Below are 22,574 nucleotides of genomic sequence, written 5' to 3' on the forward strand. Positions count from 1 at the left end.
TGAAAGGCCTGCCCTTTTACCTGAGGAGTCTTGGGCTTCTTAGAAAGGGTGAGTACTGTAAATGAAGGGACACAAGAAACACCAGGGGCTTAGCACCATTTCATTTAAGCTACAGTGAATTAGGCAGCCAGGCATTCTTTTACAGGTCTATTGGGTTACCCTCTGCCCTGCTGCTATTTCCTGCTTTGGGTATAATTATCTCTGCCCCTTGAGTCTGCAAGTATAATGGTCTGGAATTTGTGACATCAACATCAAGAGAAGAGAGGAGAATCCTGCTGCCATCAAAGCTGTAAAAGGTTGGACAACAGGATTTATGTGTAGCCTATTAGTACTGTCAAATACTGATAAGTTTGTTTGGAGGTATGCTTTGGTTAATTGGGTGGATCAGCTCCCTCTTGTGGGACTGCGGCAGATTCAGCTGGAATGAAACGATAAGAGCTTATTGCAGTCAAGTCTAATTTTAAATGAAAACCCAGAGTTTAGATGTGGGGATTGTTAGCATATCTTAGAAGGACATAATCCAGAACAACAACGAGATCATTGTGATATTTTGTTTGAGTTCTTTTAAATAGAAAATTTGCACACTATGTGGATAAAAACATGGCTATTCTTGCATTTTTGCTCTATTTATTTTATAGGACCATAAAATTAAACAGCAGAAGGCTGAGCCTCTAGAAGCTTAGAATAAAGCATGAGATAAACAGCAAACAGTGCTATGACATATCCTCATCCAAAACAACCATAATGTCTTGATTAAAGACAGAGCATGACTTGTATCACACACATGAGCTGTAGCTACAAGCCCTCGCTCCTCTTGACGCTGCTAACATAACGTCCCAGGTCAGTCTAATTGAATTTCACAGAGGCTAAACCATATGTTCACTGACAGCAGAGCAAGAAGGGTGTATGCATGTGGTGACCCTGTGGTCAAGGTTACGTTTGGTACCATCATCATTATCATCATTAACAACCAGACCACACTAACTCAACAGACCCCCAACTGACCTCTGTACACACTGATTCACCTCGACAGGTCCTGTAGTGATAAAGACTGTTTTATGTTTGGAGAGAAAGTTGGTTCTGGCTGCTATTTTGAAGCAGAAAGGAGGGAGAGATGACATGGAGAACAAAGCTGTATATAGTGAGCTTTTGTGTTTAAGCCTCAAATAATGATAGCTGTTTTAGATCCTGCTCCTCAGCAAGTATTAACTAACTGCAATAAAATTTGGTGTATAGATTTTTGTAATGTCCTGGGCTTAATTTCAGTGCCATCATCATCTTCAGAGAGCTTACTGAGCTATTAATTTCTTAATTATGTCCTATAAAAGAGGTCAATTACTACGGTTACTCATTCCCAACATCAGACACAAAAAATGATGTTTTACATCTTTCCATTTAGAAAACCTGTTCAAAGTTATTTATTTACCCATCTATCTAAATTTCTACCTTCATCTATGAGATCCCACATACAAGAGACTGAAATGAGCTTCCTCTGGAGGGTGGCTGGGCTGGATCAGAGTAGAGTCACTGCTCCACATTGAGCCAGGGGTGGCTTGGACATGTTCAACCAGGAGGAGGCTTTGGAGCTGGCACTGGATTCAATAGAGAGGTTATGTCCCGTAGCTGACTTGGAAACACCACAGTATCCACCAGGAAGAGCTGGAGGAGAGGAATGTCTGGGGATTTGGTCTAACTCTTCATCGAATCTGGGTAATCAAGAAAATGAATGGGCTTAATGGATGAACATAGATGTTCCAAACTACAGAAGAACCTAATATGTCATCTAATTTTTTGGTTTTGCAATGGGAATATTTTTATATTTTTTATTTTGTAATTTTTATTTATGAGACCCAAAGAAAAAAAACTTGTTTAAAACAGTTTGAACAGTGGCCTTTCTGTGTGGAGTTTCCATGTTCTCCCCATGTATGTGTGAGTGGCTGTTTGTCTGTCTCTGTTGGCCCTGCGATGGACTGGCGACCTGTCCAGGTACAGCCTGCCTCTCGCCTGCTTATTGCTGGGAAAGACTCCAGCTTCCCTGCGACTCTGAATTGGACTAAGATGTATAAAAAATGAATGAATGAAGATTATGTCTGTCAATAGTTTTGTCTGTCTCCTTCTTTCAGGTTCAATATCCGACATGATCGTTTTTTTTTTTTTTTTTTTTTTGTCTGCAGGTATGTGCGATACTTTAACGGCCTCCTTTCTGGACACATCAAAATCAACAACAAGCCTCTGTTCCTGCATCACGTCATCATGCACGGCATACCCAACTTTGAATCCAAAGGAGGTGAGATCAAACCCCCGCACAGACAAGTGGTTCACTGGTTGTCTTGGAAATCCTTTAAGTCCCTTATTTCTATGAATTCACAGGCTGCCGTCCCTTCCTGAAGATCTACCAGGCAATGCAACCAGTCTATACGTCAGGAATATAGTATGGAAACTTTTATTCCAGTTCAGTGTGGTTTGTGTTTAAAATCCAGGAGAAAACTGTCACCACAAGAGAAGCAGTCGTTGAAATTTAAAAGTGTTTATTATTTTTGTTTGTGACAGCAATGTGCAAGGAGACAGCAACACCAGTATCTGCATCACTATTGAACCTGGACTCCTTTTGAAGGGAGACATTTTGGTAAGATTTTTGATTTTTCATCATGTTTTTTTTTAAACAGATAAAAATAAAAAAAAAAAAAACAACTGAATTAGAACCGAGAGTTGTTAAGGTGGTACAGAGTATTTTTCTTTCTTTTCGTGGTAGTTGAAATGTTACCACAAGCGATACAGAAACCCAACCAGAGACGTGGTGTTTAGAGTTCAGTTCCATACTTGTGCCATCCATGACCTGGGGGTGGTTTTCGGGAAGAGTGAGCTGGATGAGACATTCAAAGGTAAAAGTGGTCTTTGTGCATGTGTCCTAACAGTTATTACAGCTATAATAACAATAATAATGATAAAATAATCAGAAAACTTTGTCTATAAACACTGAAAATGTGCAGAAAATTGCGGGACAAAACAAGCATATTACACTTTTCTGGCTTAATTTGCTTTAGTCTAAGTAAATATCCAAAAACCAAAGCTGAAATATTGAACAATCCTCCTCTAAGAACTCTTTACAGTCTTATCAGTGTTCCTATAAGACAAAGTTTTTCTTCTTCCCACAATTCATTCACAATGCCACAGAAATAGAATGGAAAATAGAAATATCAGCAATTTTAAAAAAAGTAAATGAACATTATTTTGGTTTAATTTTCTAATTGAATATAATAAATATCTGCATATGTATAATGCACACAATATGTTGCTCTGTCTGCAACTCACACGTCATTTTTCTGTATTTATTTTTGCTAAATCTGCTGTTTCAGAAAAGACGAGCAAAAAATAAACATTTTTTGGTAAATTTTATGTATTTGTACAGATGACAGGTTCCCAGAGTACGGGAAGGTGGAGTTTGTTTTCTCATATGGACCAGAAAAAATCAAAGGTAACCATTTTCCCCATGTGAAAGAAGATGATGTCACCCATCCAAATGTGCTTCTTTACAAGAATGAATTATTGTATTCAGAATTCTATTTCCTGTCCATTTTTTGTATATGTTTAATGTAGCATTTAATATACTCTCTGTGGGGATGCTGTTGCTCATCACACCTTTTGTCCTTAAGGTTTGGGCCACCTGGAGAATGGGCCGAGCGTTTCTGTGGACTACAACACCCAGGACCCTTTGATCCGCTGGGACTCGTACGATAATTTTGACCAGCGCTGTGAGGACGCAACAGATGGCGAGCATGGTATGTTCAAATATGGGCACCAATGAAAATTGGGGGTCTCTCTATTCATCCACAGTCACTAATTAAGAGTTTCAGACGAAGTCACCCGGAGCTGCTGTTTTGGTGGTTTGACTTTGTCCAGAATTATTACACAGATATTTTTCTTTGAAAACAAGGGAACAGATTAAACAAAATGGGTAAAATATCCAATTAAAAAGTAGCTATAAAATCCATCGAGGCCTAATAATGGTTAAGCAAACTGTATATGCTAACATACAAACTCCCTTGTGATTGGTCAGTTTGTGATTACATGTTTCCAGATTTCTGGAGCTTCTTGCTGAATTTGTGCAGTAACTGCAAAAGGAAAACTACAACATCATTATAAGATGTTCCTAAACATGTCCCCAAACAAAATGACATCTTTTTTTTTTTTTTTTTTTTGTGGCCTTGAAAACAAAAAAATAATTCTCACTGAGTATGTAGCATACTTTAAAGTATCATACAGTGGCAAACTCTGCACCCTGCTGATGAGAAGCCATGTCTCAGAGTATCTGCAGCCTCATGAGCCTCTGAAGTCCTACACCGTCCTCCTCTTTCTCCTCCTCCTTCTCTTCTGACCTGTCAATCAGACCTTTAAATAGCTGCTGCAGAAATAGGGGGGCGTCAGTCGCCCTGCTACTGACTACCCCCTCCCCAGTGGGATGTTGTAACCTGAAACACCCACCAGGCACAACTCCCTCAAGTGTCCAAACACACTTCCATTGCTTCTGTGCCAAGAGCTCAGGAATGTAAAATCTTGGCACCCCATGTTAATGTAGATAACGTCTAAGAGGTTTTTGAGATACATTATATATATATATATATGTAAATTTAATCATTTCTTTCATGTTACCCAAAAATAAGCAAAAAGAAAAGAAAAAGAAGACAGCTTTTAAGATTTTTAGAGCCACTCTGGATCAGACCATCATACAGAGGTTATTGGACCCTCTCAGCGGTGATTACATTCATGAACATGTTGCTAGGGGTTAGGGAGCACTGTGTAGTCAATACACTAAAATAAAGAAAAAAATGTGGATCAATAGAGAGAAGACTGACATTATTGTCTTACCAAGGCCAGAGCTAGTTTATTTCTGAGCTGTGCACACCTGGAGCCTAAATCTTTATCACTGCAACGGCAACTTGGTGGTTTGTTTAAATAAAACTTAACATGCAGCTGTCTCTCAACCTACTACAAATACTGCTGTAAAATCTGCACAAATAGATGGATGTACTCACCCTGAGTCAAGTCAGGACTTGGCAGTGTCCTGACTGGGGTTGCATCCACTTTTATGCATGGTATTTTTTTTTATTTTTTTTCCTTTTCGTTTTTATGGCTTTGCAAAGAACCATTTAATTTTTATGCGCATCCCCAGAGAACCGTTGTAGTAATTGCTGTATTGCAAGACGGTCAGCGGGAATCGCCAGGATTGCAAGTTTGATCCTAATTGAATGGGCGGCAGTGTTCTCAGCACTCAGCAGAAAAAGCTCTCGGCCGGTTTATTCATTTCTTTAATTGCAGCCTTCACTCTCACGCTTGGACGCGATAATCTGGGTCTTGAGAGGAGGCTGGTGCAGGAACACAGTGTCTGTTTTTACAAGGTTTGTGTGGACATAGGATCTGGAGGGTCTTGCTTGTCTTGGAAGATGCACGAAAGAGGAAAAGCCAAAACGTTATTCGACAAAATTGCAGGAGAACTGTTAGAAACCCTTTAATCAGTGTCAATCAAGTGCAAATTACACTAATACACAACTGCTCAATGAATGAATCTCCATTAGAGAACTGCCTATTTTTACATGCTACATCTCAGTGGATGTAATTACTCATCAGGTATCACTTGAAAACTCCAGACATGTTTATTTTGCTAGGTGTTAAACGAATGTTTCTCCCCCCGGGCACTGATGTCTGAATGCATCTGGGGACTCGGCTAACTATTTCAGTCGCCATTTTTAACCACTGACCTTGGAAATTCAGTTGAGAGGACTTAGTGAAAGATTGGCGTCTTTAAAAGGGTCTGCAGGATTAGGAAGGTTGAAGTTGTATAAATTTCATACTGATGCACATGAACACGAGGAATAGAAGGAGAAGCGTTCTTTGCTTTTGAGTGTTTGGCTTCAAGTCCTGCTACATTTGGCCGTTGATGTTGTGTATATTCAGCCATGCATGATGGTCTGTGCCTGTACAGTTCTGTATGTCACTATAAGTCCTGTACAGTATTTTTATGTGATACAAGGGAGTGTGCACATGCTGTACAATTTGTGTATGACGCCTTTTCTCCATTAACAGTCCTGTGATGTGGGAGCAGCTGCAGAGGTCAGACGAGCAAATCTGGATTCTTGAAAATGAATGACTGTGGTACATGAAGGATGGATTAATGGATCTTACATAGCACATTTCCAGAAAAGCTGGGAAAATCATTTGGTAGCTGAGGAAGCTAATTGCTATTTTTCAGAGAAATCTATTTTCTTTTATTCTTGTTGATAAGATTTTAGCTGCTCAGCAGTCTGATTCTCCTCTTCATGAACTGTATTAAGTTGTACAGTGACATCTGATATTGTTCTGATTAAATTACTTGAACTTTGGCTCATTACAGCCTGAATAGCCAATATCTTTGACATGTAGAACCTAACATGTTTTTTTATTCAAACCATTCATCTGTCCACTGTCTTTCTATCCTTCTGAGAAGAACTTACATACAGATAACTTAGAAGTTTATTTCTGTAAAGAGTTGATATATGACTGTAATACACTTCCATGTTACATTTCTGGATGCAGCAGGCTGTGTTGAGTGAAAATGGTTTTGAACCTTGTGGCTGGTTCTGTATGCAAATGCCAGGCCCTGATGTCTGTTCGGAGTGGCTGGATCAGACACGCCCCGGTCTCCTCCCCGCTGATTGGCTCAACGCCCAGCCAATCATGTTGCAGCTTGCCGGAATCCCGGAAATAAAAGACTGCTGCTGAGATCATTCGGGAGGGTTAGAAGCTGGACAGCTCAGGCTGCGTCACCTCACCTTAGAAAGGAAAAGCCGAATAGCACAGACAGCTTCCCCTCAGTTTGGTCGAATTCTGGTGGCGTGGCCAGTCTGTGTGTTTACTGTGCATAAATGGTAGCCTTTTGTGTTGCAGACTACTTTGAGGTTCCAGCAGGGCTAAACCCTGGCTAATTTGTAGTGTCGTTTTGGTTGGGCTTTACCTTCGTAACACACAGCTTGTTTTTGGCTTCGCTTTGAGTTAGTTTGTGTTCTGCCTTTTGATTTATCCTTGGTGTTTAAACATTAGAAGACATTGGTCGGATGTGTTGGGCTAGTTTGGAGTATTTGGTTTTAACTTAGATTATTTGAACTGCTGCACTTTTGGTATTTCGTTAAGTTCGCCGGTTTAAGTGCACCTTTTTGTTTATCTTAGTTTGGTTTACCTGGCGGATTTTGTGTATAGGTTTAATAATAACATTTTGACTTTTCTTTCAGCAGTTCCACTAACCCCAACACTGGATTATGATTGACACCTGGTTTTAATCTTTATTTACGCTCACCACAATAAAATCTGCTTAGTTTCATTTTTACACCTGTCCATAGCATTCCTTTTGTTACTCCGTCCCACAACCCTAGAGTGGGACGTTATAAACCTCAGCCGGGACCTTTCTGTGTAGAGTTTGCATGCTTTTTCTATACATGTTCTCTCCAGGTACCTCCAGGCCAAAAACATGCATGTTAGGTTAATTGGGGATTCTAAGTTGATCCTAGGAGTGAAGGTGTGTGGTTGTACATCTTGTCTGTCTGGGATACACCTGAAGGGAATTAAATGGAAAATGGATGGAGGAAAGGTCTCGAGCCCATGCGGCTACACTCATCATGGTGGCCTAACGATTTCTCAGGCTCTGTCAATTTAACCATCTACCAGTCTTTCTGTCCTTAAAACACATCAAGATTTCAGAAGATAAACCAGATCTTCTAACACTATAAAAGACCAAGGCTCTTTGCAATATTTTATTTATTTATTTATTTATCAACTTTTTGTGACTAAACTGAATTTTTTTCTGACAAAGTTTAGCAGAAAGTAATGAACCAAAGCCCTTCCTTGATTAGAAGGACTAAGTCTTTGGTGGATACTCTTTTTATACCCAATTCTGGAACCCTCACCACTCACCAGGTCAACTTTAATTGAGTGCTTGCTGTCATAATGACAGTGGGGATTTTTTTAAATGCCATACTGAATCTCATAAAGGATTTTTAAAGTTTTGAGAGTGTTTTTACCTTTCATTTTAAAATTTACAATGTGTAAAACTATTGATAATTAATTTGGAATATTACATATAATGCCCACATTGAAATATTTTAAATATATTAGTGCATGAACTTCATGTTAAATGATTTTTTGATCTCCAGGAAATGAGAGCCCTAAAGCACTGTCTTGCCACAAGGAAGTGTGTGTGTTGTGTGCATCCCGCCATGTGTGGTGTGCTGTCCAGTAGAAAAGTGAGCCCAGTTACAGTGCAAGCTGCCTTCCTTGTTTACCGCCCTCCTCCCATATTTGGCAGGGGCAGAGCCCTCAAACATGTCTGGAATAGCTGGATAGAGACAGACAGAGACAGATAGTGACACGGAATCAGAGAGGCAAAGCAAAACAGCAGCAACCAGAGTGTTTTTTTTTTAGTCTTCTATACAAGTGAGAATTTCTTTTTGTTTTAGATTTCAGAAGTTTGATTGTATTTGAGACTAAATTATGAGGAGAGATTAAAGAATGAGGTAAAATCAAGAAGTTATGAAGAGCAGCTGAACATCACTAACTGGTGAGTGTAAGGCCTTAAAATAATGACTACAGTAAACTTTTTTACCAGCTTGAAATCTTCTGTTGAATTTAGATAGCCATATGGTTGTCTATAGCATACAGTAAATTCAAATATAATCTAATCATGCCTAAAAGGTTTGCATATGTGTGATTTTTTTTTCAGCAATGTAACTGTTTTAGATATTTCTTGTTGCTTTTAAAACAAAATGACTAAATGTCTGTTTGGTCTACATAATCAAGAGTCTGTTTGTCTGTTTATTGCGTTTCCATGTCAACATTGCTCTATCCTGCATGTTTGGCATCTATATGGTTCAAAATGAGTCATGGAGTGAACAATTTGTGTGTGGAACATTTTGTGAGAGGGCTGCAATTTGGGTACACCAAAACTATTAGTGACCTTGATTGGTAACTTCTTCAGGCGTGCTCCAGAGAGCTTGGAGTGGGATACAGTACTTGAAGGATTTGTTTTACAATCTTTTCTAGATGCGGGTTTTAAGTTATGACTTTTTGTGGTGAAGTAAAATACTTATAATCAGAAAAGGGGCATGAATGATCAGATTGCATAAAATGCAAGCATGTGTCTCATTAAATACTGTATTTAACCAGGAAAGCTGTGCATGTTGAATGTGGATTTTTATTTTTTTTTTTCCTCAGAGGAATTAACTTAGAAATGGAGCACAGTCAGGTATGTTAAAAGCAGCCCATGTATGAGCCAATAATGTACCTAGTTAGACCTCTTGCTGACAGCTCAGTGAGCTGCAACAGCAGGTTCAAATCCCAGCCCTGGAAACCCCACTGAGACCGTCCTCATCTCTTAATGCCTCCTTTCTCCTGCTGTCTGTCAAGATGTCTCCATATGGCTTCTGTTGCTGTTCTGCTGTCTGGTTTTCTATCTGCCTTTTTCCTAGCTTTTATTTGCCTGATGGACACCGCTTTATTTCCTATTTTGGTAGCATCTTTGTCTTTTTTCTGTTCATTTACTCAACAAGAAGTAGCAATGCCCCTTTGTGGTATTACTTATCTACAATAAAAAGGCATGTAAATATTACACCAATATTTATGCAGAGGGATGACCAATTCTTACTATCCTGCTGGTTTATTTGTTTCCCTGCTGGATCATTAGCCGACAGGACATCCATTTAATTTGATGTGTGTTAACTGAAGGTGTGTGGGAGCAGGGAAACAACTAAAACCTGCAGGATAGTGGCCCTTGAGGACTAGAATTGGACTTCTCTGGTCTACAGCGATGCTTTATATTCTTTAAGACCATCATGTTTGAAGAACACAGTTCTTTTACATATTTGTTTCTTTTGAAGTGGGGTTGTGTAAAGTATTTTTGCAGCCAGTGTCTTACTGCAGCAAACCATGTTAAAAGCACTCCCAGTTTTGAGAATTAGCTAAGCAAACAGCTACATAGAACAGAGCCACAGAAGAGCAAATTTTCCACCTAAAACAATTTAAAACAAAAAGACAGTTGTTTCTCTGTCAGTATTTTTTCAACCAGAGAACGACTATGTTCCCAAATATTATTGCACAGACGATGACTGATCAACATCTCCTGCAGCTGACGGTTTCCTGTGTGTTCATTGGTTAAAAAATAGTGACAAAGTCTCTACAAAAGTTACATTGGGTGAATTTCACTATATATAGCATACACTGGTTCAGTAAAGCCCCACAAGAGCCACAGATGACAGACTGACATCTAGGTAGACAGCAGGCAGGTGCACTACTGAGACAGCTACTGATCCTCATAAGTGAAAGACGAATAGGTGGTCAGATGCATGGAAAACAAATCCTCCAGTCAGTAGACGGTGGGACCTACAGAGGCAGACATGTAGCCCAGATACCCAGGCATGATCTTGTTTGTCCCTTTTTAGTCTTTGTTCATATGCAAGGATGGAAACTTAACCACAGTGTTTTGAAATTATATCAAGCTAACTGTTTCAGGAGTGAGGTGGGCTTTGTAGTTGAAGTTGTATTAATTAATTCAATATTCAGTGTTTCTGACTTTATTATTGACCCATAATATTTAAGAATAGAGCACAGATTTGACATCTACTCCAGAATTATTCAAAATACTTGGAAGAAGATCACAATCTGCAGTATGATCCTTCCCAAGACATGGATCAGACGTGGCAGGAAGTCAAAATTACAGCCAGACAGATAGCTCTTTATGACAGGCACTCAGATGGCAGACAGACAGATGGGTGACATCATCTTGAAAGCAATCTCAGAGACAAGCACTGATACAGTCACATCATGTCACCTCAAACTGTGACAGCTGGACAGTGATAGATAGTCCGAGTGGCAGACATGGCAAATATAAAACCGCGACAGTTTTTCTTTTGCCAGTCACTGATACGCCAACCATGACACCTTTTTCAATGATGCACTGTCACCCCATTCCTTATAGGGATGTCTCACTTTCTCTTTCTCTGCTGCAAAATAAATAGTCCAGTATTGAGAAGCTACTGGCAGATTTCCCTTGGTACATTTTTGTTGGAAAAAGTTCAGAAGAGGCTTTACTTTTTAAGAATTTTTCAAGAAATAAACATTCAATGAAAAAAAATAAAAATAAGGGGAAGAAAAATACCAGTAGCAACAGTGCTACAGTAGTATTAATATTATCTGCATCAACATGGATACGACTTTAGAGTTTTGCACAGATACAGGTATTCGAGATGACCCAGTCTCCCACTAGTGGCACGCAGACTGGTCGTCGTCACAGTGGCATGAGAGCTGGGACAGGGGATGTAAGATCCTACTGCAAAATACTGGATGACATCCCGTGACATTACCACATGTCTGTGTATATAAATGTTTGTGCATGTGCAGTCTTGCCAGTGAATGTCATTGGGTATAAAAGCATTGAATTGGAATGCAGTGTAAAATGTAAATAGGAACCACTAATGCAGGGGAGTCAAGTCATTCTCTTTGCAGGATGTGCCTTATTTGCAATTGATGCTTTGCAATATCTTGCAAATGTAAATTTGGACACAGATTACACTCAGTAACCCTCGAAGCAAGTTGTTTCACATGAGGATGCAGACATATTACAGCTACTGAGCTCACACTAGCACACACAGCAAAGAAAGCTCAGACTAGCACACAACAAACTGATTGACCAATGGTGGTAAGCAAATTTTTTTTTTTTTTTTTTTTTTTTTTTTGCAGTGGACTTCTCTTGTTCTTGTTAGGGTTGAAGTTTTACAATGTTTTGGTTAATCTTTTGTGATTTCTAAAGACCAAATGATTCTTCTGTCTGACATACTGGTTTTCTTTAGTTCTTACGATATCCCAGTTTTGCTGCTCGTACGCATGAGAACGTGATCACACAGGTTTCTTTCCTATGCTGAATTCTAACTAAAGATGTTTGTCTGTATAGTGAACTCAAACACCAAACCCCATAAAATTATCATTGCACATCTCTTTCCTAACTGGGTTTTAAACTCATCATTCAGGTCTATTTAACTTGCTTGTAAAATTATTTTCTATATTTAAATTTATTTGTAAATGTGTTTTGGATCAATGGGTTGGTCCTTTTCATAAGGTCACCGTTTCAACTCTAAGAGCGTTACACCCATTTTAAAGTTTTAAACCTTATACCTCTCTGGAGGTCAGGGAGCAGTCAGAGATCACAAATCCACCAAAAATAAACACTTTTTAGAATTTACTTGATTGATTTTGCACTTTTTGCACTGAAATTAGCAGTTTTGGGTTGTAAAATTAAAAAAAAATCTCTAAAAAATGAGCCCTTTCCGGATTTTAAAATCTTTTAAACTATTGCCAAAGATATAAAAACAGTTGGAAAGTAATTTAACCTCCAGAGTCATTTTTGAGTTCTACAGTTTAACAACTATGTATACATAGGGAGAGCCATATAACTACCCATATGTTAGTTTAATACAAGACAAAAGAAAACAAAAACTAAGGATCTATTTATTCCAGTGTAACTACAACTGAAACATTTATTGAGAGCTTCCAATATCAAATCATTTACTAACTACATATGCTTTCATTCCTGTGTGTGCATGCTGACAAATGGGCCGCCGCTATCATACTGTCTGTTAATCTTAAATGCAATAACTATGTATAATCTACATCCCAGTTTGTCCATTTGATACAGCAGTGACAACGTTTATAACACACTCTCTATTTATAATAAACCATTGGCCACAGGTGTTTAAATGGCTTTTTAATTGCCGTTAGAGCTCCAGTGGAGCAATGAGACACTCAGGCAAATGCTTAAGAGAATACAGCATAGAGGCAGGTGCTGTGTGGTTGTGTGAGCAATGCTTTCGGCACAAGAAAGGAAAGCACCTGTCACATGAGGGAATATAGGGTTTGCACAGGTGCGGATTTGTGTGTAAGAGAGACTCAGACTGGCAACCTCAAAAAATGTACTTTTTCTATGCTAAATACTTATTGAAACTGTTTTGGATTCTATTGAATATTGAGTGGCAGTGATTGTGATTGTGGGTTTGTCCTCTAAATTACAGAGAGTAGCATCTACTGGAATAGGAAACAAGTTGTTAGCTATTTGTGTTAGGCAAGCCTCTGTGAGTCAACAGCCCAGTCTAGTTTGAACTCTGCTGTAGCTATTTGTTGACACCAGAGGAAAGCTATTTGTTCTATTCAGATGCCGACCTGGTTGTTTATATCATTCATAATCATGGTCATTAGACATAATACCGGATTAGAGCGCTGCTGTTCAGATCTGACGCTCTCCAACTTTGATGCTACTGTACAATAGGCTACATGCTTGGAGATTATATATTTCTGCTTAACATTTGACAACAGGTGTATTCCTCTTTTCATATTTCACAGGTCAAATGTTGTGTTTATTGCCAGGTCCAGATCCAGAGTTAAAAAAAAAAAAAAAAAAAAAAAAAAAAAGACTTTAAGGGAAAGTCTTTAATTAGTGTGAATGCACATTTTTTACTCACTTCCTGCTCCCTATTTCCCATTTCTTTATTATATTCAGGACCATAGTGCTGGTTGCTATTGTCCAAAATGATGAACCCAACACCAGAATGGCTCAGTGATCCATAATTTTCTCACAGTAAGCTACATAGCAAATACTTTACCTTTGCTGGAAAAAATATCACACTTGATAGAAAATATTTAAGTGTTTTGTTATATTATCATAATTATGACTCCACTGCAAAATTTTGTTACTCAAGTTGTTGCTGTGTGCATTTTCAGCTTGTCTGATCCTTTTTCTCTACTCTGAGTCACATGTCAGCTGGCAGCGTCTGCTCCCTTGATTTAACCAGCAGCTGGAAAAAGTGTCACCCCGGCAAAGTTGAGTCGTTTTTACCACTGAGCACTTAAAGATCATCTTTTACGAGCCAGAACAAGGGCATACCCTCCTCTTTTAAAGGTCAGAAGCAGCCAGAAAGACAGAACTAGACAAAAGAGCTAATCTAAGTTAAATTCAGTTTAATATTTTAGGTTGCCAAAATTTGAGGCATTAAATGATTGAAAAACAATGCTTAAGGATTATTTATACGCAGGAAAAGTTGCTCTTTGCTTGTCGGCTTTGCAGATACTCAGTGTGCAGGGAGCGGAGGTTCCACACAGTTAAGGGATCCCCCTAACGACATCATCAGGCAATACTGCAGACAGACGGAGTGGGAGTTGTAGTTTATCTAGAAGACGTGTCTTCTCAGGCAGCTGGGTGAAAGACGCAACAGTCGTAAAGTCCCTCCCCTGCTGCCGGGAACAACCAGAGATCATCACAGAGTGCCAGCTCACCCCTCTTGGAAGCTTCAGTGCTAAAACCCATCTCACTTCAGTAAAGCACATGTGTGATGGGAGGACATGAATCAGAGAGGACGGGAAAAACATAAGTAGAGGGTTCAGTCCCTGAGTGGCTACTGAAGGTCTGAAATGAGGAACTTTCTGGGCTCAGTCTAGTAGAAATCAAGGAAATATTTATTTCTTTAAGTTCGCTGATAACAGTGATGTAAAAATTCAGAAAAGTGACCTACGGTTCAGGTAAGGAGGATGTTTTTACCGAGTTTAATATGAAGAATGACTAAACCTATAAGAAGTATATGAATAAACTAATCTCATATTTACCGTAGTCATATTAGTAACAGTAATTGATTGACTTGGTCATATAGTTTCTGGAGAGAAATTAATCAACCTTACTAAAATTTAAAAGAGAATGTCATACTTATTTATAAAGTGTTGGACTAATCCCATCATTCTAAACAAAATGTAATACTAAACCTTGATTTATACACCCTTGTGATGTGTTGACATTAAGAACAACCACAGGAATAAACTCTGTTTACAGCTTCCTCTCATTCTTATTGCCACTGTGCCTGGGAGTTGTTGTTGACATGGGTTTTGAAATAGCTGCGGTCCGAGCGATCCACCATCTGTCTCCAGGGGTCACTCAATTTGGAACATCCCACATTTGAGCCAGCCACAGTCATGTATATGTTGTGTATCATTTTGCAATTGTATCCTACAAAGGAGAAGCCGGCAGCGGTGCATTATTTATTTATTTTTTTCTTTAGTTACACAGAATGAGAAGGTGCATGTGCTGTTTTGTGGATGCAAGTACTGTTGCAATTTGGCTGTACTGGTGATCTATATTGTAAGTGACTCACAGGACTGCGACTCATGTTTGTGTTCATGTGTTGTGATAGAAGTTAAAGACTGAAATGAGAATATGTTTTCTTTTTTTATTTATTTAAAATTTTAAAGAGAAAACAGAGCAACTTCTTTTACTTAAGGGAGCATTTAAGAAAGGTGTCAATTGATGCTACCAATGATATAGCAGGAAGTTTATGATTTGATCTTTTATAAAAAAAAAAAAAAAATAACATAGCCTTTTGGTTTGCATTAAATAGTATTTGGTCCAACAAGTCAAATTCACCAGAAAATAAATAACGAAATTTCTCACATAACAAATATTTATTTTACAGCCAATGTATATGACAGTATCTAGCAGGTCTGTGGTAGTATCTAGTGCATATCTTTATTCATATCATTTTGCAATCAATCTGGCATTGCAAATATGATTCCGCAGCCAGAAATCAACCCCATGAAGACAGCTCGCCCTCTTTTAGTCCAGCTCTGGGCTTTAGAACTGGCATTGCTGATCCTTTCTGTCTCTCACAGACCAGCTGTTTCAGTTCACTAGGCTGGACCACCCTGGTTCGCATCAAACCATGTGGGCCTGCGCTGACACAACGTGACAGAGGCTTTAGACCTGCAAATTGGCTATTAATAGAGCTGGAGGGGTTGTGTTGCTGGTGCATGAGTTGCATGCAGAACCTCAGGATCTCAGCAGTCAAGTGCAAGGGGTTGCCACAGTGCAATGATAGAAGCAACTGAAACATAATGAAAGTAATTCTTATTTTAAGTTCAAGTGATTTGAATGACCTCAGTAAGATTTTGAACTTGTTTATGTTCTCATCTGTAAATCCAAGCCCACCACGTGTCGCGTTGACACCCTCCCTACACAACCTCTGTCCGTTTTTTAAGTTATCTTTCATCTCCAAAAGGTTCAAAAGAATAGTTGCCACTCGACGTCAGTAACATTTGTCTCAAAAAAACGTCTATGAGCCCTTCCATTCTGGTTTCCACCCCCACTAATAGCAGAGAAATTGCAATCATAAAAATCACCAATGACCTCTTCCTCAAAGCTGACTTCAATTTACTCTCCATTCTCATCTTCCTTGATCTAAGTGTGGCCTTTGACACCATCTCTCTCCCCATCCTCCTCAGTAGACTTTCCTCTCTCACACTCCCCTCAACTGGTTTTACCCTTATCTCCCAGGCTGCACTCAGTTCATACAGTTAAAATCATTCCAATCTGACCCCTCTCCAGTCACTACAGGGGTTCCCCAGGGCTCTGTCCTGGGGCCCCTTCTCTTCGTCACTGACCTACTTAGCCTTGGCCATATTTTCAACAAATGAAATGTAATTGTTACTGTTTCACAGATTACACTCAGCTCTACCTCTCCTGCAAACCCAGTTCAACACTCCCACCCTCCTCCCTCTCCTCCTGTTTATCTGAAATAAAAACTTGGTTCACCTCAAACTCAAACATCCTGAAACTAAACAGTGATAAAACAGAAAAATGTCCCTCCATAAGCACCAACTGGTTCAGAACCCAGCTGTTTGCATCATCACTAAAACCTCTCATATCACCACATCACCATCCTACATCAACTTCACATGCTCCCAGTGTTCTTGTGCTCCCTGCCCACCTCAACACCATGGGGAGCAGAGCCTTCATCTCCTCTGGAACTCTCTGCCAACATCTGGATCAGTCTTGTCATTTTTAAATCCTTTAAACCCACCTGTTCAAGACTGCCTTTTCACTGTAACCACTAAGAAGTACTCTGCCATTACTTCATTGTTTTCTTTAAATTGTCTTTGTATATGTTGCATGTTGATTTTATTCTTTATTGTTTTATTTTTTTAATGTTGCAAAGTGTCCTTGAGGGCCTTGAAAGGTGCTTTTAAATAAATTGTATTATTATGATTATAAGACTCATACGTCATGCATGTATGTTCTGATACAATGAACTGCATGAAAACATGAAAACTGTTCATTTTTATATGTATATTTATTTATTTATTTTTTGGTTCTTTCAGATGTTGTTCACACCCAAGGTCCACTTGATGGAAGTCTATATGCCCGGGTCCGCAAAAAAGACTCCCTGGGGGAAGTCGTCACCATCAATGGCCTCCCAATCCGGGACAACCCCTTGACAAATGCAGAGAACTCATTGCAGCAGACCAACCACCCCTTGCAAACAACTGAGCAGACCCTTCCTGTGACTGGTCATACTTCCCTCCCTGCTGTTGACCATACCCTCTCTGTGAGCAGTGACTCAGGCAACTCAACTGCATCCATCAAAACTGATCGTACTGATGAGCACAGTCAGTCCCTGCACAGTGCTGTGAGCCACAACAATCCAACAACAAACCATCCACCACTCAGCCCACAAGAGAAAAGAGAGCTTGACCAGCTTCTGAGTGGCCTTGAAGCACCAACTCAACGGCAAGCCTATCTGTCCACATCTGCCAGCCCAGGAGGAGGAGTACGACACCTGGTCCCTGCGCAGGTCCACGTCAACGGGGGCCACACCAGATTAGTTGGTGCACCTTCGACAGATGCACGTGAGACAGACATTCTCGACGACGAACTGCCTAATAGCCAAGAGGGGAACAGTGTGGACAGCTTGGGTACACTGTCATCGCTAGAGGGTCAGGCAACACCAGGTGACCTCTACTACCAATCACAGCCACCTGTCAGTGGACAGAACGACGGACCATACCTTGAGAGAAACATCCTTGGGGAAAAACTGAGCGACATGCCAGTACATGGAGTCCGAACTCCTATGGCAATGCAAGAGAGGTCTGTGGACTCACCATCACCTCAAGGGGGATACAACAACTACCAAAATGGAGGAGGGATGTATCGTTCACAATCTTTTGGGAATCCACCTGCCAGCAGCCCTGAGACAAATCTTAAGCTGATGCCCAGGGCCCCTGAGAGGAGCACCAGTAGTCGAGAAGCTGTTCAGCGAGGGCTCAGTGCCTGGCACCAATATAGTCTTCCAGATGATCCATTTGGCCCTCCTCTTCAATCAACCCACAGCCTGCCCCATTTTCCAACCTCGGCCTCACAGCGAGACATTGAGCAATCCATTGAGGCACTGAACATGCTGATGCTCGATTTGGACCCAATCAACTCCCACATGTCAAAGTCTCATAGTGCACCACCTGGGGAGAACAGCCTAAGTTCATCCCAGGTACCCTTCTCCCAGACTTTGGCTAGGCCGTCGTACCAAGCAGACTCTGCCATCCATGGCTACAACAACTCTGGTTCAGTCAACAACACCTATCATCAGCCCCTACGTTCAGTTGGGAGGGTTTCGACATTGCCAAACCAGAGTCCAGTTATGGAGTCTCCAGCATACTCCCCCCAGAGGTCCAACGCTGGCTACCAACACCAAAACACTACTCCAACACACACCCCCGAGCCCTACCTCCACACACGGCAGACATCCCACCACTACTCCATCCTCAATGAAGTTTCATCGTCAAACTTCAACCAGCAGGCACCACAGAAGCCAATCAACTCGTACGCAGCCATTGGAGTTTCACACTCTCCAGACCTCCAGGGGTCATCTCCTTACCCAGGCTACAGCACCTCTTCTTCTCCGCTTCCTGCAATAACCCCTCAGCCCAAGGAAACATCTTCTTCACCATTGCCCAGAGAACAAGATCCAGAGGAAGAGACACTAAACTTGGAAGGTCTTGTTGCTCACCGCATTGCTGGTAAGGCTTTGAGATGTTGCATCAGTTTAGTGTTTTTTTTTTTTTTTTTTTGCCTTTTTTTTGTTTGTTTTTTGTTTTTTTTTGTTTTTGTTTTTTGTTTTTTGTTTTTTTCTTGTTTTGTTTTTAGTCAGTTGTTTAAAAAAATCCCCCTACTTTGGGTGGCTTCACATCTCTTATCTCAGATGTTTGAGTCTTCCGACCTGTTTTGTACGAAGTTAATTTCCCCTTGTAATGGGCCTGTCCTCTCACTTAGTGGCTGCTGGGATTGTCTCCAGCACTTCTGTGCAACCCTGCATTGAAATAAGCAGGCATACACAATTAATGGATGAGTTTATTTACATGATGTACTACATTCAAATGCTGGAACATGAAATTCGTTCAAGATCAGTCATTTTATAGTGAATATTATATCTGCTTTTGAATGGAAAGCAATGGCAATTCAGACTTGATGATTCTGCTTTTCCTGTCAATGGCCTGACTTAATGGAGAAAGTGGGGGTTAGGTGTTTTATTGAAAGCCACTCTACCTCTACAAGCAGAAAAAGGTAATTAACTATCTGAAATCAAGGATAAGAGCATACATGCTTAAAACACTTTTCAAACCCTTGAAATAATACAGAAGAAAACCAACCTGAATCCAAAGTGCTGACAGAGGCTAACAGAAAACTCTGTAGCAGAGCATGAGCAGTGCAGCTTTCAGCAGTTTCTGTTACCAATTCATCATGGGGAGTCGTTCCAGAGGAATGACCTGTGCTCATAAAATTAGCTCTGCAGCTGAAATGAACCAGAGCTGGTGAGAGTGGAGATGGGATGAGAGTAAGAATAGCCAAGCGTTCAGAGGCTCCAGCTTCCATGCATTGTCTGCATACAGAATGTACCTTCAAGTAGAATTGTATGGAAGCCTCCATGTGCCTCCTAGTGGAGAAAAAGTGTAAATTCCTTTTTAGAAACGCTGTTACAGGTCAAGCTGATAAAAAAACTTGTTCTCTTGTGAGCTTCATGGGAGTTCTTAAACATCTTGTCATCTCAAATCTTATATCACTTAACTCATTTGCAAAATACTTCCATTAATTACATTTTTGTTCTAACTTTTGCTCTTTTTTGTTAAATCCATGTCTATGGAAAATCATCTCTGCCATTGCTTCCTTCTCTGCACCTCCTTTACCCACTTCCACCTCCACCTCCTTCTCCTCCACCTGCTGCCTCCCTTCCAACATCTGATATTCCAACCCCTGGAACAGAGTACAACGCTCGAATTCGTGGCATCAGTGAAAGCATGACACCACAACAATCTGACCGCCATCGCTCCTATTCCTTCTCTGGTTTGTCCACTTTTCCTCACTTTTAATTTCTACTTTTTGTTTCCCTGCATCTGTGGTTTCACACTTCTTGATTTTATTACCTGCTCCACTTAAACGTCCTTCTCTATCCATCTCTCTCACTGTCTCACTTGATGATGAAGGCAATTCAGGTTGCTGGACCATATTTGATAAAAAATATTGATTTTAACTCAGTGAATTTTTGGGGGATTTCAGGAGTTCGCTCCAGAGGGATGACACCGGAGGTGATGCAAGAGACAGGCAGGCGTCGGACCACGAGTGAGGGCCAGTACCAGAGCAGCCATGAAAACACATCAGCAGCACATTCACCAGACTTTGCCAACAATTTGGCCCTCAACCCAGGAGGAAGACCCAGAGAGGTAAAGTATTAGGGGCATTGACCCTTTTTTGCATAGTGTTCACTGGGTAGGTACCTAAAAAGTTGTTTTCTTGTGTATGTATGGCTGAGGGTGGTATAGCATATGAGCCACTACAGAGGCTAGTGAGTCATTCTATATAATGTTGCTAACTAAACTCAAAACAAATTACTTTGGTAGTTTTTTTTTTTTTTTTTTTTTTTTTACTTTTTCATATCACTGTTGAGAAATGGAACAATTTTAAAGTACAAATTTTCAGATTTTCTTTTCTTATTTTCTCTTATTTAGCAATCACTATATCCAGAATGATTGTTGTTATATTTCTTTTTAAAGGGTCCCATGCACAGTTACCGGGAGGCATTTGATGACGATGAGGCGGGAAGGCTTGCCAACAGTCCCACCATTGGTGGTGGTGGTGAGAACTACCCCCTGACCCCCAGTTTCCCCGTGTCACCACAGAGTCCTTACTTCAACGTGTGTAGGTTCATGCTGCCTGCAGACATGGGGCGCACCCAAATGTTGTTTTTTTTATTTTATTTGTTTATTTTTTTCCAAACAACATGCAGATAAAACAAACAAATCACAAACAAAAAGCACTTAATTTTTGTTATTTTGATTTACTTCTTCTTCTTTTTTCTTTTTTTTTTTTTTTTTTTTTTTTTTTTTAGCTTAGACAAATAATATACTAATCCAATTTGGTAAAGACCAAACGCCTGCACATTTAAAAAAATACGAATGGACAATAACAAATGAAATGAAACGCATGAAAAAATTTTAAATAAGCACTTAACCGAATTAATTAAAGCGGGTCAAAAATGTTAACATATTAGAAATTAACTAATAAACACTCTCTAAAATATACAAAACATTAAGGTAAACCAGATCAGTAACAAGTAAAATGGAGTCTCTCCTCACAATCATGAGCCCTCCGCACACGTTTTTCTACATCTGTATTTGTTTCCCATGTGCCATCGCTGTCCAAAGTAGTGTTGGAGCTGCTATCACTCTGTCCCTTCACATGTAAGGTGAAACACTTCATCCTGACATGTGGACATTCTGTTCCCCAAGCCTGTTTTTCAGAGGCTGCCTGCTCATCCACAGCCACCCATCCTTGGGGAAGCCATGCAAACCAATCCAGATGTGTTCTGTGGTGGCTTTTTAAATAATTCTCTTTGGATGAGCAGCGTCTCTGCCTCAGATGACACAGTGGCCATGTTTTTGTGGCACATCGAGCAGTACTCCCAAGCTTCTTCCCAAGTCTTTCTGTCTTATATCCCAACCGCATTGTAGCAGAAGAGAGGCACAGCTGTATCAGCTACATCATAAAAATTTGGAGTTATTAATATTACCATAGTTCAAGGGTTCACCAGATGCCCAGAAAATAAAGGACACAGCCCAAACTGCACACCACCTCCATTTATTTTTGTCACGTTCTCTTCTCTTTATTCCTATTCAGAATATCGCTATCAGTGTTGCCAGTAAACTTTATCAGTTCTTCTATGTCTTCTTTGCCACTGAGAATCAATGTAAACATACTTGCCAACAATTCCAAGAGAGCTCATCAGGAGCAAGATGTGGGTGGACATTAATGCATGATAGTCTTGTATCAATGGAGACACTGAAGAGGTGTTGAACCTGAAAATGCTAGTGCTGGGTTTGCTCTTCAGAGAGGATTTGCATTTGGTAGGTTATTTAATTCACTCCTGCATCCCATGTTGAAAAGTCAAATGAAAACAGCTGTAGCTTGCTTACTGATTTACAGGCTGGGGTTGGGATCCCCAGGGGGTTTTCAAGACATATTCTGGGGGTCACCAGATGGTTGTGGAGCAAAAATTAAATAAAAAATGAAAATAAAGAAAAAAGTTGCATCAAATTTGTATGTTTTGCAAGCACTGAAGTGTGTATGAATGAATTTCTGATGGAGAGGAGGGTCACAGCCTCCTCCTCATCTGGATTATTATGAGGCTCATGTCTCAAAAAAG

General features: G+C 40.1%; 1 protein-coding gene across 10 annotated transcripts in view; it reads left to right on the forward strand.

Annotated features, from left to right (window-relative positions):
- Window positions 1–22,574, forward strand: part of tns1a (tensin 1a) — a 98,931-nt gene that overhangs the window by 64,501 nt on the left and 11,856 nt on the right. For 6 of the 10 annotated variants that reach the window (XM_041978998.1, XM_041978996.1, XM_041978997.1 and 3 more), the window contains 10 exons: window positions 2,175–2,287; window positions 2,371–2,431; window positions 2,551–2,626; window positions 2,753–2,882; window positions 3,410–3,475; window positions 3,654–3,779; window positions 17,206–18,897; window positions 20,138–20,218; window positions 20,432–20,595; window positions 20,926–21,070. In XM_041978998.1, the coding sequence (XP_041834932.1) occupies window positions 2,175–2,287; window positions 2,371–2,431; window positions 2,551–2,626; window positions 2,753–2,882; window positions 3,410–3,475; window positions 3,654–3,779; window positions 17,206–18,897; window positions 20,138–20,218; window positions 20,432–20,595; window positions 20,926–21,070 (2,654 nt within the window). The remainder of the gene's footprint in view (window positions 1–2,174; window positions 2,288–2,370; window positions 2,432–2,550; window positions 2,627–2,752; window positions 2,883–3,409; window positions 3,476–3,653; window positions 3,780–17,205; window positions 18,898–20,137; window positions 20,219–20,431; window positions 20,596–20,925; window positions 21,071–22,574) is intronic. The other 4 variants (XM_041978999.1, XM_041979002.1, XM_041979006.1 and 1 more) reach the window with 2 other exon arrangements.

The sequence above is a fragment of the Melanotaenia boesemani genome, chromosome 24, assembly GCF_017639745.1.
Source record: "Melanotaenia boesemani isolate fMelBoe1 chromosome 24, fMelBoe1.pri, whole genome shotgun sequence".
In the NCBI taxonomy this organism is placed as follows: Eukaryota; Metazoa; Chordata; class Actinopteri; order Atheriniformes; family Melanotaeniidae; genus Melanotaenia; species Melanotaenia boesemani.